This window comes from Leucopleurus acutus, assembly GCF_964270905.1.
Source record: "Leucopleurus acutus genome assembly, chromosome: 14".
Taxonomy (NCBI): domain Eukaryota; kingdom Metazoa; phylum Chordata; class Mammalia; order Artiodactyla; family Delphinidae; genus Leucopleurus; species Leucopleurus acutus.
The window spans coordinates 454,857-473,553 of record NC_139156.1 but is presented as its reverse complement, the minus strand read 5'-3'; the positions used below and the strand labels follow the sequence as shown (position 1 = coordinate 473,553).

The window sequence follows — 18,697 nt, the reverse complement described above, 5'->3', positions numbered from 1 at the left end:
ACGTCACGTCCGGCCCCGCCCCGGCCGGCTGGCGGACGGTGGCCGACAGGCCGTGGCGCCGCTGGCGCTCAGGGCGATGCAGCTGCCACCCGCGCTGCACGCACGCCTGGCGGGGGCACCCGGGTCGGCCGAGCCTCTACCCGTGGAGCGGGACCCCGCGGCCAGGACCGCGCCCTTCCGCTTCGCGCCGCGCCCGGTGCGCTTCCCACGGGAGCACGACTTCTTTGAGGTGCGTGACCCGAGGAAGGAGAGAGCGGTTGTGGGTGGGGGCGGAGCCGGCGCCCTGGGGGCCGGGCTTGGATGGGGCGGGGGAAATGCTTGGGGCGGGGCCTGGGTGGGCCGGGCCTGGGTGGGGCGGGGGCAGACTCCCGGTGGGCGGGGCTGAGGCTCTGGGGGGCCGGGGTCCTAGGGGCGGGGCCCGGGGTGGAGCCGGGTCAGAACCCAGGACGCTGTCTCCCGCAGGAAGGGGACGTGCAGCGGCACCTCTACCTCCAGGATGTGCTCACGCAGGTGGGCGGGGCGCCCGAGAGGCCCAGGTTAGTGCTGTGGCCCAGCAAGGGGCCCTTCTTGCCCTCTCCGGGCCCCTCCCTCTGCCCGCCCCGCCCCTGGTGCCCGCCCCGCTACTCTGCCTGTACCACCACGGAAGCCTGCGTGTCTGGCCTCACCACCGCCTAGCTTGTCTGTAAAAATGTAATTGTTGTGAAAGTAGGATTTGGGCTTGCAAGAGAAAATCCGAAGCTTTATCAGTCCACTTAAAGGGGAGTGGTGACAGGGAGCCCGACGTTCTGTCCGCTGTGGAATGGCATCCCCACCAGGCGTTCCTCTGCCAGGGTACCCGAGTTCACGTGTCAGGTGGCCGGCTGCTGCCAGGTGTTCGACGCCCTGGAGGATTACGAGCACCACTACCACACTCTGCACAGAAACGTCTGCTCCTTCTGCAAGCGGGCCTTCCCTTCTGGACACCTGCTGGACACCCACATCCTGGAGTGGCACGACTCCCTCTTCCAGATTCTGGCCGAGCGGCAGGACATGGTGGGTGATGGCTCGCCCGCTGAGGCCAAGGGCAGGCATCACGGGGGCTCGTCCCTGAGCCGTGTGCCTCGTGGTGCCAGAGCCTGGGGTCAGAACGCGGTGAGATGGGCAGCCCTGGGGTCAGGGTGGGGTGATGCTGTTTCCATTTTAGTATCAGTGCCTGGTGGAGGGCTGCACAGAGAAGTTCAGAACCAGCAGAGACCGGAAGGAGCACCTGGTGATGCGTCATCTCTACCCTGCGGACTTCCGCTTCGATAAACCAAGGAAAAGCAGAGGGTGCGTGGCGGTGCGCCGCGGAGCCGCCTCCCGAGCCTAGAAAGCCTTTGCGTGCATAGACTTTGAGGGTGCAGATGCCCTCGTTCAGCATCCCTGCCGCTAACGTTACATTTAGCTGCAGGTTACAGAAGCCCTGACAAATCGGGAGTCCTTAACGGAGAGGGGTTAAGCAGATGGGGTGGTTCTGTGTGTGGCCCCGCCGGCTGCAGGGAGGACGGGAAGGGGAGAGCCTGCCTTCCCCGGGCCTGTGCTGGGAGTGGCTGGGGTACCATCTTGGGGGTCTGCTGGGCGTGCAGGAACACCACCACGCCCCTCTACATTCACGTTTCATCTCCACCCCGCTCATCACCTCCCTTCCATCCTCATGTGGGCCTTGGGGAATTTGTCCCAGGCCGTGAGCCCCTCACCTCACGTGGGGCCGTCGGTTTTTCCCTTTTCCCGTCAGTATGTGTTTACAAACTTGACGGCACAGCCACGTGTTACATGTGACTGTTCAGAATGCACTGTGGGAAGTACCTCTGGGAGTAGCCCGTAAGTGCGTGTTACGTTACTTTGCCTTTTCATTAACTGATTTCCTCAGGTGAAGCTTCATCACCATTTAAAAGTTGCATTGATTGAAGTCGTTTCAGACTAAATTGTTGTCCCCAGACAGAACTTTACTGTTGACAGTAGAATAATCTGGAGAACTGACTTCAATATGGGAGATTTTTATAAGGCCTTGAGTACAAGGTAGCTCCTTCCTTTCCAAGGAATCGTTTGAAGGAGAAAAACCCTACGATGCTGGATTGAGACACTGGTGTTAAGAAGGAGACGCTCCGTATTGTATGGTTGCTTTTAGTAAATTTCTCAGTAATTGTAATGGAGAGACGTTTGGTACCGTTGGTAGTCATTTACCGTGTGACACCATAAAAATACTATTTTTAAAAGACGGAGTGTGACCATCATACCTAAATTCATAGAATATGGCTTACGTCATATGAACATTCACTTCTCCACATTCCGGTAGCCTGAAAATTACTCTCTGATAAAACAGTCATAAAATAGCTTTGCGAATTCAGTCCTGGGGGAAGCGGGGGCTGCAGGCACTGACACCCGGGAGCGTCCTCACCACCTGTCTTCCCCAGCCCAGTCATGCCCGGTGCCGCTGAGCAGGTGTTGGCAGAAGCCCTGGGGGATGACGGGATGCCGTCGGAAGGCGACGCCATGGAAGTCTGCTCTGAACACGTGGAGCCCCCACCAGCACCCGCGGGAGAGAGGCGGGCCTACAGCCACAGGTCAGTACCCGGGCACCTTTCTGAAGCAGGTTCTGAATCTGCGCTTCTCCTGGAGAATTCTGGGTTTGACTCTGGGCCGGCCCAGTTCCCGCTGAGAGAAACCGCCCCTGGGTTGGAGTGTTGGCTTCAGCGGGAGGTGAAAGCCAACCATCCTGCTGCCCTCGGACGACCTGGGGCCCCAGCAGCACAGGACTGCAAAGCACTGGCCCCTTTGACCACGGCCTAAGCTGGGATGGAGAGACCCAGGGTGTGATTGCTCGAGTTACAACCTACGAGGCTGTGTTTCTAGTGTTAACTGTGCTTTTGTAGGGGATAGAGTTGATTTCAAATCTAATTTGGGGGTAAATGTTGGAGAAATGGAAGAAATCGCCCATAAATTCAAACCGACAGGGAGATGAACTCGTGTCCTTCAGCTGCCCTCGCACAGTTGCCCAGAATTTGGCCTGAGAGTGAGTCCCAGGTGCCACCTGGAGGGCGGGTCACAGGGAGCCTGAGCTGGAGCCCGGACACATTCTCCGGGGTGGGTGGTTGGCAGCAGGTGGTCGGCGGCAGGTAGTCAGTGGCGGGGAGCGTCTCCCACCGGAAGCAGGTTTGGAGCAGCTGGCCTGCTGCAGCCGGGGAGGGGAGAGTCCGGGTGAGAGCCAGCGGACACCCTGCATGGTTCGCGGGGGAAGAGGGAGTGTCCAGAGCAAGAATCAGACCCCCGCGAGCCCACGAGACTGCCAGCATGAATTGGGTTGTTTGTGAGCAAAAGCGTAGCAGTTTAGCGTGAAGGTGTCTTTCATTTCAGGATACCATCTACCATCTGTTTTGGTCAAGGTGCCTCACGAGGATTTAAAAGGGCCAAGAAGAGAAATAAGCACCAGTAACGGCGGTTCCTCTGCGGCCCTGTGGCGGTGTTGCCGGGCTTTTCCTCCCCGCCGCGGGGGCCCCAGGACCCTGGCCCGTGCCACCCTCCATGTCGCGGGCCTGTGACTGAACGAGGCTGGTGCCTATGTGGGAAGCTGTGGGGGAGCCGCGGATTCCGGGAAGGGCCCCCTCGTGCGGTGACTGGGGTGTGGGGAGCAGCCCCCGCCCCCCAACGTCCTTGTGAAACACGTGGAGTAAATGGTTATCATTAACGGTCTCTGGTCGACGTTCTGTGTTGGGGGGAGGGAGATAGCAGCAGTTACTGGTGAGGACTTTGTTTCCAGCGGCCGCTTCTCAGAGGGGGTGACGGGCTTGCGCAGCTCATCAGGGCTTCAAGAGGGATGCCTGTGGTCCTCGCTCCTGCGCTTGGCAAGGTGAGCAGAAGCCTCGGGTGGGGCTGGGGAGCTGGGAGGGACCCGGGCCGGGGAGGGCGGAGCACAGACCTAGGCCGGCAGCTGGCTTGGCTCCGATTTGATGACATCAGGGCCCCCCAGGCTGGACCTGGGGAGTGGGGACGCACCAGTCAGCTGTCCCCCTGCGGTGCCCGGTGCTGCCGTGCCCGCCCGAGGCCCCGCTCGGCCCATCTCGCCCGGCTGCTCCCACTCTGGGCTCCAGTCTGGTGGCGGCAGCGGTTGCCGGCCTGCGACCGCCCCCGCCAAGCCCTGTGCACAGCTCTGCAGACACGGGTTGGGGCTGGTGGGTGTCAGTTTGAAGTTGTTCTTTGGAAGATTACTTGTCTCCTCTTTGTCTGTTGTGGTTCCACTAAGATGTCAGGGGAAGGTACTCATCACCCTACCTGCTCATTGTTGAATGTTTTGAATCTGGATTTTATCTTTTCAAATATTGTCTTTACTCCAATCTCTGTTCCTTCTCCTTCTAAAACCGCAACCAAATGTACGTCAGACGCCCTCCGTCTTCTAACAGCCCTTCCGTATTTCCCGTTCCTTATCTGTCTTTGCTACATTCTGGATAATTTCTTAAGATCCACTTTTCAGTTCACTAATTTTCTGATCAGCTGTATCAAATGTGCTGTTGAACTCATTCAGTGTTTAATTTCCATAGTTACAATTTTCAATTCTTTAAGTTCTATGTTGTTTTTCTAATTTGCTGGACTTTATAACTTTTGTTTATCACATTTTCAACTCATTCTTTTCTTTTTTAACATGTTAAACTTATTGTACATTCTCTGATTGTTAATATCAATGTTTGAAGACTCTGTGGGTCTGATTTTTCTGTCAATTTTTTCTGTTGACTCACTCATGGTGCCTTGTTTCCTGATGAATTCTGTGATTTTTGGCTGTGAGTTTGTATTTCTTGGAATTTTACCTCTGGAGTTTCTCTGACATGTCTGGGTTCTTCCTGAAAAAATTAGTATTTGCTTCTGCCATGTGACTGGGGAGCTATGATCTAGGACCACTTTAACTTTAAAATAAATTATTAGGAAAAAAAGAGGGACTTCCCTAGTGGTCCAGTGGTAAAGAATCCGCCTTCCAATGCAGGGGATGTGGGTTCAATCCCTGGTCGGGGAACTAGGATCCCACATGCTGCGGGGCAACTAAGCCCACATGCCACAACTACTGAGCTTGTGCACCACAAATTACGGAGCCCACACGCCCTGGAGCCCATGTGCCTTAAGTAGAGAGGAAAAAAACCCCCCACACTACAACCGGAGAAAAGCCTGCACATCACAACGAAGAGCCTCTGCACCTCAACGGAAAGGTCCCACGTGCCTCAGTGAAGACCCCAAATGCCGCAGCTAAGACCCGACACGGCCAAAAAATAAAATAAAAGTTAAAATAAAAAAATGGGCTTCCCTGGTGGCGCAGTGGTTAAGAATCTGCCTGCCAATGCAGGGGACACGGGTTCAAGCCCTGGCCTGGGAAGATCCCACATGCCACGGTGCAGCTAAGCCCATGCGCCACAACTACTGAGCCTGCGCTCTAGAGCCCGGGAGCCACAGCTACTGAGCCTGTGTGCCACAACTACTGAAGCCCACATGCCTAGAGCCTGTGCTCCGCAACAAGAGAAGCCACCGCAGTGAGAAGCCCGTGCACCGCAACATACAGTAGCCCCCACTCACTGCAACTAGAGGAAACCCACGCACAACAATGAAGACCCAATGCAGCCAAAAATAAGTAAAATAAATTTATAAAAATAAAAAATTATTAGGTATGAATTTTCACCCCCAGTTCACTTTTCCGCAAATGTCTTTTCTGTGTAGCCTTGACACAACCTTAGCCAAAGCAGAACATCTGAGTAACAGAAACAGACCCCTCATTTCACTTATAGCCTCTCAAGTAGAAATAAATATACACAGACCCGGCTTCCCTGGTGGCGCAGTGGTTAAGAGTCCGTCTGCCGATGCAGGGGACACAGGTTCGTGCCCCGGTCCGGGAAGATCCCACATGCCGCGGAGCGGCTGGGCCTGTGAGCCATGGCCGCTGAGCCTGTGCGTCCGGAGCCTGTGCTCCGCAACGGGAGAGGCCACAACAGTGAGAGGCCCGCGTACCGCAAAAAAAAAAAAAAAAAAAAAAAAACACAGACCCTTTCTTACACATGCAGTTGACAAAAGCCCAAAGGTTTGACGGCACAGCCTGTTGCAGGGGGTGGGGGACACGCAGCTTACACTCTCACACGTTGTAAGTGGGGTGCTGAACGCTGCAGCCACCTACGAAGTGGAGTTTACCAATGCCTAACAAGATCACTTCTGCAGTTACCCTTTGACCTAGCAGTCCTACTTCTGGGGATATATCCTGAACTCACATTGGCAAAAATTCAAAATACCCTAAAGGTATTTCACTATTCAGTGAAATTTTTAATAGCCAATTACTGAGAACAGCTCAAATGTCCCAAGTACCAAATGATCTGAGTAGTGTTGAGAACTGAAAATTTTTGGCTTGGGAAAAAGAAGATACAGGTTTCGGATCACTGAAGTTAATTAAAACCCCATAGTCCTGAATTTGAATTAGAAGTATTGCTATAAACCCATAATGTACATACCATATTTATTAAATCAATAACTTTACTGAAAGCCTGGACTAGTTTTTTGAAATCAAGGAAGTTACTGAGGAATGCCAAGCTGGGAGTCACGAGCCACCTTAAGAAGGTCCTGCTGGCCAAGAACAGGACCGCTTGAGTGGCACCGAGAACAAGAACTATAATGAATGAAGCGCATGAAATACACTTAAATCCATGAGCTCATAGCATTCTTTAAAAATAAAACCTCATTGACTACCGTTGGGAGGATATCAGGAATTGACATCTTCTGAAAACTGGTAAATCAAGGGGAAGTCAAGGACTTCTCCTACCTTTCCTGAAAGAACTACACCTCTGGGTAACGAGGTGTTGATGTCAGCGTCTGCAGACATGAGAAAAAGGGTGAACCAGACACTGGCTGTTTCCTGCTAGACGTTCACCACACAACCTATTACATAGTCTTGCCGAAACATCAAGGCAGAGCCTGAGGTAAGGGGTTGCATGGAGGTGGTTTATTTTGAGAGATGACCCTAAGGGACAGGAGTGGGGGGCTGGGAGGGTGAAACAAGGGAAGAGGGAAAGCCCACCCTAGGGGGGCATCATTGGAGTGGTTCCCACTGTGGGCAATTGAGGCTCCGTCCCACTGGAGACCCGAGAGCAGAGGATTTGTCCACCGGCGTCCCCACGGGCATGAACTCACTCCCTCACGCTTCCAAGTCTGCGGTGTGAAGGGTCAGTGTGGTCAGAGAAGCCGCGGGGCGGGGAGCCTCGGAGCGGCCGGTGGGAGATGCTGTCGGCAGGCCCAGGCATCTTGGGAGGAGTTGCTGCTCATCTCTCAGGTGGCCTGAGAGATGTGAGGCGGGCACAGAGGCACCGGGGCCCTGGTCAAGCTTCCAGACACAGAACACGTGAACCACACCCAGGACGCAGGGAGCAAGACCCAGACACCAAATCCCTAAGACACACACCCGTCGACGGCAGTGTGTGGACCTTAGTGAGATCCAGGTTCAAATAAACAAACTGAAAAAACCAAGACTACCTGCGGGGTAACTTACATGAAGGCAGTGTGAGGCGCTCCACAGCCCATTCCCAGTGAAACTGGTGGGAACTATAGCAGCAGAAACAAAAAGACAACAATACCTACAACCTCTGGGAATGGTCCTACAGGCAAGCAGCAAATAGAGAAGCATCTATCCAAGAAAATCTAGGAAAATTTGGTAAGAAAGGAGAGTGGGGTATCTGACCCAAGACCACTCAGCTCGGGGACGCAGGGGCCCTGCGCCAGAGGCTGCAGTTGAGAACAGAAGGCTTCCTGTCCCCCGGCTCCGCGTGGAAGGGCTTCCTTCCCTGAGCTGCAGGCCTAGGTGTTCGTACCTGCCCAGTGCCTGCTGCTGAGGCTAAGTGTGGGTGAGGCCGGTGGAGAGCAGGGCCTCCCTCCTGCCCAGCCCAGCTCTTGGAGTGGAGGCTCTACCTTGGCACCACTGAGGGTGCTGAGGCCCTGGGCACCTTCCCTGGCTGTGGGGCAGTGGTTCTCACCAGGAGAGGCGGCTGAGAGGACACCAGGCTAGTGCCCCTCCCGTGGAGCTCCTGGAGCAGGGCGTCACACAGAGGGAAGTCTGCCCTTGTCCTCACCCCAGTTCCAGAGCCATGGCTCAGAGATTGGGGGGATGGGGGGTGATGAGCAAGTCGGGAAGACAGATCTCTCCTAATTTCTTCCCAAAGGAGCTGACTCTGTTTGCAACAGACTGTGGAGAAGTTGGAGCCCAAGTTCTCAGGCAGTGAGGTGGTGGGGGGCACTCAGGAGGAGTGTCGAGTACAGGCTAAGTTGGAAGCTGGTTCACAGGAGGGAAACAAGTGATAAGAAAACTGGGGTGGAAACAAACAGGAAAGGCCCGACTTGGAAAAGACTGTCAGAGACCTTGACTGGATTGCTTTGTAGAGGAATTTATGCCCAGGGGCTTGTTGAAAACTGTAGAGCAATCATCAGGCAATTACTGGAGTTTAACAGCTGGGTGTGGTCCCGGGTGACTGTGCATGTACCCAGAGGCGCATCTCCCTCAGGACATCAGAGGCTTAACACTCGGTGTGGGCGTGGGGCGGCAGATACTCTTCACAGAAATAACCAATAACCCAGCCCGCCACAAAAACAACGCACAAGCCAATAATATAAGCCCCAGAGGAGAGGGACCAGTACCCAGAGTTGCTACAGCATGCTATCTGTAATGCCCAATCTCCAACAAAAAACTATGAGGCATGCAAAGAGACAGGAATGTATAACCCTTATATCTGCAAAAGCAAAGCAACAGAGGCTGCCTGTGAGCATTACAGGACGCCAGATCTATCAGAAAAGACTCCAAGGTAGCCATTATAAGCATGTTATAAACATGTTCACAGGACTAAAGGAAACTATGATTAAAGAATGAAAAGAAGGGTCGATGACAATGTCTCATCTAATAGAGACTATCGATAAAGAGACAGAAATTATTTTTTTAAAGAGAACAAAATGGAAATTCTGGAGTTGAAAAGTACAAACACTGAAAAATTCTAAAAACTCACTAGAGGGACCCAACAGTAGAGCTGAACTAGCAGAAGAAAGAATAATGAGCTTGAAGATTGATTGAGATTATGTAAGCCAAAAAACATCGAGAAAAAATAATGAAGAGAGCCTCAGTGAAACTTGAGATACCATTAAGAACACCAACATGCATGTGCTGGGAGTACCAGGGGGAGAAGACAGAGAAAAGAGCAAAAAAACTTGAAGAAATAATGGCTGAAAGCTTCCCAAATTTATTGAAAAACAAATAACCTATACATCCAGGAATCTCAATGAATTCCAAGTAGGATAAATGCAAAGGGAGTCCAGAGACAATAAAAGTAGCAGCTGACTTCTCATCAGAAATAACAAACGCCAGAAAGAAGTGAGATAACATATTCAAAGTGCTCTTATGCTATTAAAAAACTGTCAAGGGGACTTCCCTGGCAGTTCTGTGGTTAAGACTCCACACTTCCAATGCAGGGAGCATGGGTCACCCCTGGTGGGGGAACTAAGGTCCCACGTGCCTTCAGGCGCAGCCAAAAAAAAAACTTGTCAAGAATCCCACATCCAGTAAAATCAGAATGGAAGTGGAGGCATCACCACGCACCACACAGACATAAAAAAGACTGTGAAGCAATATTACGAAACAACTGCATCCAACAAGTTAGACAACTTAGATGAAATGGGCACATTTCTAGAAAGACACAGAGGCATAAAACTGACTCGAGAAGAAACAGACAATCTGAATAGACCTATAACAGCTGAAAACATTAAATTAGTTAAAACACACACACACACACACGCACGCACACACGCACGCACACACGCACACAAAACTACCCCTAAAGAAAAGTTTAGGACCAGATAGTTTCACGAGTTCTACCAAATAGTTAAAGAAGAATTAATACAAAATTTTCAAAAACTTCCTAAAAACAGAAGAGGAGGGAACACTTTCCAACTCCTTTTATAGTCCAGGATTAGTATGTTACCAGAACCAAAGACATCACAAGGAGGGCATAGTCCAATATCTCTTGTGACTATGATGCAAAAATCCTCAACAAACTTTCACAAACCAAATCCAGCAACATATAAAAAGAATTATACACCATGGGACTTCCCTGGTGGTGCAGTGGTTAAGACTCCATGCTCCCAATGCGGGAGCCCAGGTTCGATCCCTGGTCAGGGAACTAGATCCCACATGCCGCAACTAAGAGTTCACATGCCACAACTAAGGAGCCCACTTGCCGAAACTAAGGAGCCTGTGAGCCGCAACTAAGAGGAGCCCACCTGCTGCAACTAAGACCCGGTGCAACCAAATAAATAAATAAATATTAAAAAAAGAAAAGAATTATACACCATGACTAAGTGGGATTTATCCCAGGAATGCTAGGTTGGTTTAACATCAGAAAAACATTTAGTGTAATACATCATATCAATAGAATAAAAAACAGGGCTTCCCTGGTGGCACAGTGGTTGGGGGTCTGCCTGCCGATGCGGGGGGCACGGGTTTGTGCCCCGGTCCGGGAGGATCCCACGTGCCGCGGAGCGGCTGCGTCCGTTAGCCGTGGCCGCTGAGCCTACGCGTCCGGAGCCTGTGCTCCGCGGCGGGAGAGGCCACGGCAGTGAGAGGCCCGCGTACCGCAAAAACAAAAACCACACGATCATCTCAATTGATGCAGAAAAGTCATTTGACAAAATCCAACTAAGGATAAAAGGGAACTTCTTTAATCTGATAATGGCATCTACGGTAACCCCACAGCTCACATCATACTCAATGGTGAAAGACTGGATGCTTTCAGGAACAAGGCAAGGATACCTGTCTGGTCACTTCTATCCAACCTTGTACTGGAGGTTCTGGCCAGAGCAATTAGGCAAAAAAGAAAAAGAAAAGAATGAAAGAAAGGAAAGAAAGAAAGGAAGGAAGGAAGAGCATCCAGATTGTAAAGGAAGAAGTAAAACTAGTTCTATTCACAGATGACATGATGTTGTATGTAGACAATCCTAAGGAGCTCACTGAAAAATGATGAGAACGGATAAAAGAACTCAGCAGGGTGGCGGGATAGAAGATCAGTGTACAAAATCAGTTATCTCTCTATACCCTTGCAATGAACAATCCAAAAATGCACTTAAGAAAACAATTCCAATTGCAACAGTATCAAAAAGAATAAAATGCTTAGGAATAAATTTAACCAAAAAAATGCAAAACTTATACCCTGAAAGCTACAGAACATTGTTCAAAGAAATTAAAGAGGATCTAAATAATTGGAAAAACATCTCACGCTCGTGACTGGAAGACTTAACATTGTTAAAATGTCAATATTTCCCGAAACAGTCCCTAATCTACAGATTCGATGCAAAATCTCTGTCAGAATCCCAGTGGACGTCTTTGTGGAAACTGACAACCTAATTCTAATATGGAACTGCAAGGAACCCAGAAGATTCTTGAAAGAAGAACAAAAGAAGGTTTCAAAACTTACTACAAAGCAACAGTAGTCAAGACACTGTGGTACTGGCAGGAGGATAGATATATTGGCCAATGGAATAGAACTGAGGGTCCAGAAATAAACCCATGCCCCTATGGTCAAGTGATATTTGACAGCATACAAAGACCATCCAATGGGGAAAGAGTAGTCTTTTCAACAAATGGTGTGGGATAACTGGATAACCACGCGGGAAAGAATCAAGTTGGATCCTTACCTCACAAAATATTCAAAAATTATCTCAAAATGCATCAAAGACCTAAATGTACGAGACGAAACTATAAAACACTTTGGTAAAAAGCACAGAGTCAATCTTAATGATCTTGGATTTGGCAAAGGATTCTTAGGTATGACACCAAAAGCATGAGCAACAAAATTGAAAATAGATAAATTGTATTTCATCAAAATTAAAATAGTTTGTGCTTCAAATGACACAATCAAGAAAGTGGAAAGACAACCCACATAATGGAAGAAAATATTTGCAAATCCTGTATCTGATGAGGATTTAATATCCTGAATGTATAAAGAACTCCTACAACTCAACACAAAAGACAACCCAGCTAAAAAATGGGCAAAGGACTTAAATAGATGTTTCTCTGAAGAAGATACATAAATAGCCAATGAGCACATGAGAAGACAGTCAGTATCTCTAGCCATCGGGGAAACACAGATTAAAGCCTGAGACTTCACACCCACTAGGCTGGCTGGAATCAAAATACCAGATAATAGCAAGTGTTGGAAAGAATATGGAGAAATCGAACTTTCCACTATAATTTACCACATTAACAGATTGAATGGGGGAATCAACTGATCATCTCAATATATGCAGAAAAAGCATTTGATAAAGTACAACACTCACTGATGATAAAACGTCCTATTAACTAGTTGCAGAAGGAAATGTAGGTCACCTGGAAAAGGTATTTTGAAACCCCCCCTGCACATATCATGCTTATGGTGAAATGTTAAAAGTATTTCCTTTAAAAAGCAAGAATAAGACAAAATGCCCCTTCTGGAAACTTCTAGCCACACTCATACTGCAGGCTCTAGCCGGCCCAGTAAGACAGGAGAAAGAGGTAAGAGATGGGTACCACTGTGCTTTGTTTCAGTTCCATTTAACAGAAAACCCAAACAATTGCTTACACGGGTAGGAACGCAATCCTCTCTGGCCCCTGAGGCCTCCCCAGCCTCCTGCAGGGTCCAGGGGCGCTGCCTCTGGGCCTCTGAGCGCAGCATTCACCACCCCAAGTTGTGGAAACGGGCTCGCCGAGGGTAGGGGTGAGTACATGGTTCCTCGTTCTACAGATTTTCAAAGTCAACCTGGAAGAACGGTAACACCCCTCGGATGCGTACAGGAACAATGCAGCTGTTTGGTGTGGTTTTTAAAAACACGTGCTTCTTAACATGCTGAGACATTTCCTGCCCACATTTTACTGCCTCTGAAATTTAGCATCTTATCATCATGGCCATGTTGGTTAATTTGCTATATGGGTATTTTTCTTAATGGTCTAATCAATGGAAACACAGCATAATGTATGGAATATCAGAAATAGCAAGAACTGTGTATGTTTAGCTAATGAGGCAACACTTTTTTAAAAGTCAAATGAAAGTACCAGAGCTTTAGGCCATCTGGATAGCATTATGCGTTATCACACCAGGGAAACACGGTGAAGTACAGTGATTCAGAAATACTTCCTGAGGGCGTGCACAGATTTGGGACCAGCGAGGCCAGCAGAGAACCCTGCCCTTCGCCTGCCCCTGGCTGTGTCCATGAAGCATGGCATCTCTGGCGATGCAGAAATGGCATTTTTCTTAACATGCCAGTCATGGCAAGGTCTTTACAGTCTGTTGGGAGGAAGTACTGCCTAAGTAGTGTTTTCTTGTTATGAAATGTTTTAAACGCACAAAAGCAAATGTAAAATCACACGTCTGGGCTTCCCTGGTGGCGCAGTGGTTAAGAATCCGCCTGCCAATGCAGGGGACACGGGTTCGAGCCCTGGTCCGGGAAGATCCCATATGCCGCGGAGCAACTAAGCCCGTGCGCCACAACTACAGAGCCTGTGCTCTAGAGCCCGCAAGCCACAACTACTGAGCCCGCGAGCCACAACTACTGAAGCCTGCGCGCCTAGAGCCCGTGCTCCACAACAAGAGAAGCCACCGCAATAAGAAGCCTGTGCACTGCAACGAAGAGTAGCCCCTGCTCGCCACAACTAGAGAAAGCCACGCGCAGCAACGAGGACCCAATGCAGCCAAAAATAATAAATAAATAAATACATACATTTATAAAAATAAAAAATAAAATCACACGTCCTGGCAAGGACAGTAGATACCACAGCCCCACAACCCAGCTTAAGAAGTACCCAGTGTTTACTTTTAGGAGTCCCATGAGAGGGCCTCTACCCTCCCGGCACTGCTTCTTTAAGATCGTTCAAGACCTATGGTCAGATTGCGGGAGTCCCTCCCCCAGAAGTACTGAAGCAGAACTGACCTGGCCCAACCCTCTGAGTGGTCCACAGGCGCAAGACCTGCGGCCTGGGGTCCACACCTGGCACAGAGTAGGCCAGGTTGGCTCGGGGGCCAGCAGGGACCATAGAGCTGACTGGATGCCAGGAAGGGACCCTGGTCCCCACCCAGGAACCAGAGGCGACCCTGACGTGGGAGCCTCAGGGCAGTCTTCCTGAGACCCTGAGACCCAGGCATGCTGGGTGGGTCACTGTTTAGCGTCCTCCCTAGTCCCATCTTCCCCACTCTGGCACTACCGGGGTCACCGCAGTCCACACCTTTGCGTAACTTGGCCCACTCCTTGTCCCCAGATCAGGTGGCCCCTGCACCTCCAGAGAGGCGTGCTCTGCCCTGAACTGCTCTCCTGTCCCCCTGTCCAGGTGGTCTCCCAAGGGCAGGGCTGCTGTCTCCAAATCCAGCAGCCGGGCATGAGGCAGGTGACTGGGAACCAGCGGGGCTGGGGGGGAAGCCGGACTCTGGAGCTCGGACCCCTCCGTGCAGGGTCCTGATGGGTGAGTCCTCCCGCGTTGGCTCCGGCCAGCTGGGCAAGTCCTCCCACGTTGGCTCCGGCCAGCTGGGCAGCCTCAAGGCCTTGGAGACACAGTGGCTGAGGAGACGGCCGGCAGTGTCCCCTGGCCCCAGGACCTGGCCCAGGGCATTCAGGGGCCCGAGTTGTCCATGAGACGGTGGACAGGCAGTAGAAGTCCACAGTGCTCTGCCCTGGGCGGGAGCCTGGTCTAAAACAATGGGAAAGTCTTGGTCTTGATAAGTTTGCTTCAGCCTTTCCCAGCAAGGGCACCCAGCTGGTGGGCTCTGGGCCTCCACAGAGCCTTGCTCACCCTCCAGTGGTCTGGGTGCCAAGCCCTGAGTCAGACAAAGGATGGTCGAGCTGCTCCGTGGGGTCCTGAGAGGAGAGGCTCCCTGGGGAGGTGTCTTGGTCAGAACCGGTCATGCAGACCCATAGCAAATTGATGCAGCCGATCCCTCTGCCAGCCCCAGGCTGCCCAGCGCTCTGGGGTGTGGAGAAGAGGATCAAAGTATTGACGGGCCTTAAAAAGCCGCAGATGTGGTCCTGCAGGTGCCTGGGCACACAGAAGGCGGGTGGTCGCTCTCAGGGCCCCTGGGCCCCTCGTCCAGCTCCCTTGGTGCAGCGGCCCCCACCTGCCTTCTCTGGCACTTTCCAGACCACGGACGGGTCTGGCCCCTCGCAAATCGTGACTGGAGCTGGGTTCTGAGCTTAAGCAGCACAGGTTCAGGATTCGCTGGCCCACACCCCAGGAGGGACTGGACGCATCTGGCCTCCTCCCCCTTCCCATCACCAGGCCTTCATTCTTAGCAGCTGCACTTCAAGAACTGCGTTAGTTTCTCTTTCAAATTCATCCTGAGTTTGCATTTTTCCAGGAAACCGAGGGAGAATGATGGCTACGACATGTAAATTAATGCAGTATTATCCTTGCTTCCCGTGGAGCGGCACCTCCGCTGCCTGCCCAGTAAAAGTCAGTGCTTCGCCTTCGCAGGCGGCAGGACCCCAGCCCTGCAGTCATTACAGGGAGAGACGGGCCTGGAATTGGCCTCTCGCGTGGTCACTGCGTGTCCCTACGCCCACGCGGCAGAGGCGGTCTGCCGCCCAGGTGCCCCCTCCGGCCCGGCGGGTGAGGGAGGGGAGGTGAGCTAACCCCAAGATCGCCCGCCACGGCCCCAGCCCTGAGTCGGAGCATTGCGGGCGGCAGGGCAGACGCTCGGACAGGGGAGAGGGTTGGACCGTCCTCTTGCTTGGCGCCTGGGCGCCCGGTTCCTAAGTTATGTCAGCACGTTGTCAAGAGGCAGCAGAAGGATGCGCAGCAGGTCCCCGGCCACCGGCCACCCTGGCGAGTCGGCAGGACGCAGCTGGCCGCTGGCGCCGCCGGTCCCGCTGCGGGCGCGAGGCCATTCCTTCTCTTTCCGCCGGACAACGCCGACCGCTGTCCCGCTCCAGCTCCGTCCCCGCGGAAGCCAAGCGACCGCGCCAGCCCGCGGTGCGGTCCGCGCTCCACGAGTCCGAGGTTCCGAGGCCGCCGGGCCCACGCGTGGATGCCCCGCGCACACTCACCGCATGCACCCTCACGCACATGATCCCACAGAGACAGCACTTCGCCTCAGGCTCCCGGACGTTCTCTAGTAAAATACATAAATACATAAATGAACGCGGGAAAAATTCCCTAAAATAAGCGTGAAAGTCTCCACTCGCACACAACGCTGAGAAACCTAGTTAGCGAAAGTAGTTGGTAAGTTTCTCTTTAGCAATTCCGGCACCAAACTGTTCCTGTCGTTTCTTTGTTCCGAATCAGTTTCCTGCCGCTGCAGCCAGAAACAATCTACTAAGTTCTTCCGAGCCGCCGCGGTTACCGAGACAGGTCCACAGAGGAAACCTCAGAATACTTTATTGGCTGCTTTGTATACATTGGAAAGTCCTATTTTGTCCATTTCGAGGACAATATAAAACTATCTTCACTGTCTTTCAGGAAAGTTTGCACTAACATAACTTTATAAAAACATTTTTTTAAAATAACCGTAAGATACCCACAGATAGTCTTGCGGCATCCAGTTTAACACAGTATTAACAACAACAAAAACAAAAACCTGAAAAACGAGACAAGAAGAGAACCCCGAGACGCCCGCTGCGCACCAGGAGCAAGGAACCGGCCGGGGCGCCGCTCGCCCGCGGGGACCCGTCTCCGGACCTGGGAAGGGGTGGCCCCGGTGGCGGAAGACAACACCCCGCCCCCTACACCCCCTGCGCGCGTGCCCTTCCTCCCCAGCGGGCCCCCAGGGCCCACGGCCTTGCAGCCCTAGGACAGGTAATACATGCCGTAGGCGGCCACGGGCGCGGCGAGGAGTCCCGGCACCTGCGGCAGGGAGCCCGCCGCGCTGCCGTACACGGCCGGGGAGCCGTGAAGGTGGACGCCCAGCGGGAAGGGCAGGGCGAACGAAGGCAGCAGCGGCTTGGCCGCCAGCTTCAGCTTCTCCAGCTCGGCCTCCTGCAGTCGCTTGGCCTTGGCCCGGCGGTTCTGAAACCAGATCTTGACCTGCGTCTCGGAGAGGCTCAGGCTGCTGGAGAACTCGGCGCGCTCCGCGATGGACAGGTACTGCTTCTGGCGGAACTTGCCCTCCAGCGCCAGCAGCTGCGCGGTGGTGAAGGGCGTCCGCGGCTTGCGGTTGTTCTTGTGTTTCCTGAGGGTGCAGGGTGGAGGGCTGGGGGCGCCTAGGGGGAAAGAGAGCACAAAGCGGACGCTCAAACGCCAGCAGTGCGCGCCAAGGACGGTTCCGGATGCGTGTCCCGGCCGAGACCGCGGACCTCAGTTGAGACAAGATACCCCCAAACCTCCGGGGTAATAGAAGCGAGGCACCGGGGAGACGGCGCGCGGAGACGGGGGCCGTTGTGGACTCGGGTTCTGCTCCCCAGATCGGTGGCCTTGCGTCCCTCGGGAGGAGGGGAACTCTGCCCACTTGGAAAAGCGAAAAACTTGGGCGGGAAGCGCAGAGGCCAAGCAGAAGTCAACCATCGCGGGGAGTGACGGCAGCAAAAGGGGTGCTCGGCCAGAGAGACTCCGAGACAAGAAGCCCCGGGTCTTGGGTTGCGGGCTCCGCCCCAGGGTAGAGCAGAAGCCTGTTTGGCGTGGGGCCGGGGAGCTGCCGTGGGGTTCGCGCGCGCGCGGGAGGGGTCGCGTGGGCTCGCGTGGGCTAGTTTCCTTCTCTGCGCCCGGGCCGGCGCGTTAGTGGCTAGTTACTTTCCAAAGTTACGAGAGACAGCGTCCTTCCCGCCCTAGTCCTCCGAGCCCGGGCCGGGCGGGCTCCTCTCGCAGCCCAGAACCGTGCGACAGGGCACTTACGTGGGGAGGACAAGGGGGCGGCCGCCGGGACCCAGGACCGGGGTTCCGCGGCGCCCCGCGGCCTCTCCTCCCGGGGCTCCGCGGGCTCCGCGCCCAGCCAGTGCTCTGCCTGCAGCAGCGACTTGACGCTGAAGGGCAACGGGCCGGACCCCGCACGGTCCCTGCTGCACGTCCTGAGCCCAACAGGGTTCATGCCGAGCGACGCCGGGGCCATGCGCTGGCCGGCGGGCGCGGGGCTGGCGGGGCTCAGCAGGCGCGACGTGGGGCCAACGCGCCGCGACACTGCCGGGGGCTCCACTGCGCCCCCGCCCTCAGAGCCCTATAAAAAGGCGGCGCCCCTTTCATGCCCAGCTCTCCAATCGCCGCTGTCGCTGCCGCGTGGGCCCAGGCGTCCATTGGTTTCGCTGACCCGGGAGGGCGGGACGGCCGACTGGGACTCTAGCGCCCCAGCCCCGGCCTGCCTGGCGCACCCCTGTGGACTTCCCAGAGCCCGGCTGTCCTCTCCCGGAGCGCTGCGGCCCGGCTGGGAGGTGGCTGGTACGCCCGGGGAGCACGAGGCGCTGGCCCCAGCCTCCCCACGCGCAGGAGCCCACAGTGGGCGCGACCTGGTTGAGCCGCGGTCCGGGCACAGGTCGGGACCGCGCGCGGATCCTGAGACGCGGAGAGCTCGGCGCCGTCAGAGAGGCGGCGCCGGCGCCTCCCGTAGTGCTGTCCCTCTGTCGCTCATCGGCTGCTCTTCCCGCTGCGCCCAGTCCGGAGCCTGAGCCTTCGGCTCGTGTCTGCTGTGGCCCAGGCGTTCCCTCCGAACCCTGGGGGCTGCTTTTGACTGAACCTGCGCCCGGACCG

General features: G+C 53.8%; 2 protein-coding genes across 5 annotated transcripts; one reads left to right on the top strand and one right to left on the bottom strand.

Moving 5' to 3' along the window:
• Window positions 1-2: 2 nt before the first annotated feature.
• On the top strand, window positions 3-3,703 carry LOC309971608 (zinc finger protein 511-like). Of its 4 annotated transcripts, none has more exons than XM_082854851.1 (7): window positions 3-229; window positions 463-536; window positions 831-1,032; window positions 1,184-1,308; window positions 2,433-2,582; window positions 2,973-3,031; window positions 3,373-3,703. In XM_082854851.1, the coding sequence occupies exons 1-7, from the start codon at window positions 77-79 to the stop codon at window positions 3,555-3,557; spliced, it is 948 nt and encodes a 315-aa protein (XP_082710977.1). In that variant the 5' UTR covers window positions 3-76; the 3' UTR covers window positions 3,558-3,703. The 4 variants fall into 4 exon arrangements, with proteins under 4 accessions (XP_082710977.1, XP_082710978.1, XP_082710979.1 ...); XM_082854852.1 differs by having other exon boundaries at window positions 3,402-3,555; XM_082854853.1 differs by lacking the exon at window positions 2,973-3,031 and having other exon boundaries at window positions 3,373-3,555.
• Window positions 3,704-16,810: 13,107 nt separating this feature from the next.
• LOC309971610 (homeobox protein MSX-3-like) lies at window positions 16,811-18,065 on the bottom strand (the record flags this gene model as incomplete). The annotated part of the gene is made up of 2 exons (XM_082854856.1): window positions 16,811-17,223; window positions 17,852-18,065. 2 exons carry the CDS (start codon window positions 18,063-18,065, stop codon window positions 16,811-16,813), a joined length of 627 nt encoding a protein of 208 aa, XP_082710982.1.
• Window positions 18,066-18,697: the final 632 nt, after the last annotated feature.

Bases quoted from the DNA above. Each gene is read 5' to 3' on its own strand.
- LOC309971608 (XM_082854851.1), top strand. From the start codon at position 77: ATGCAGCTGCCACCCGCGCTGCACGCACGCCTGGCGGGGGCACCCGGG. The intron at 537-830 runs GTTAGTGCTGTG...TTCCTCTGCCAG, and splicing joins GGGGCGCCCGAGAGGCCCAG to GGTACCCGAGTTCACGTGTC. The intron at 2,583-2,972 runs GTCAGTACCCGG...TCAAACCGACAG, and splicing joins AGGCGGGCCTACAGCCACAG to GGAGATGAACTCGTGTCCTT.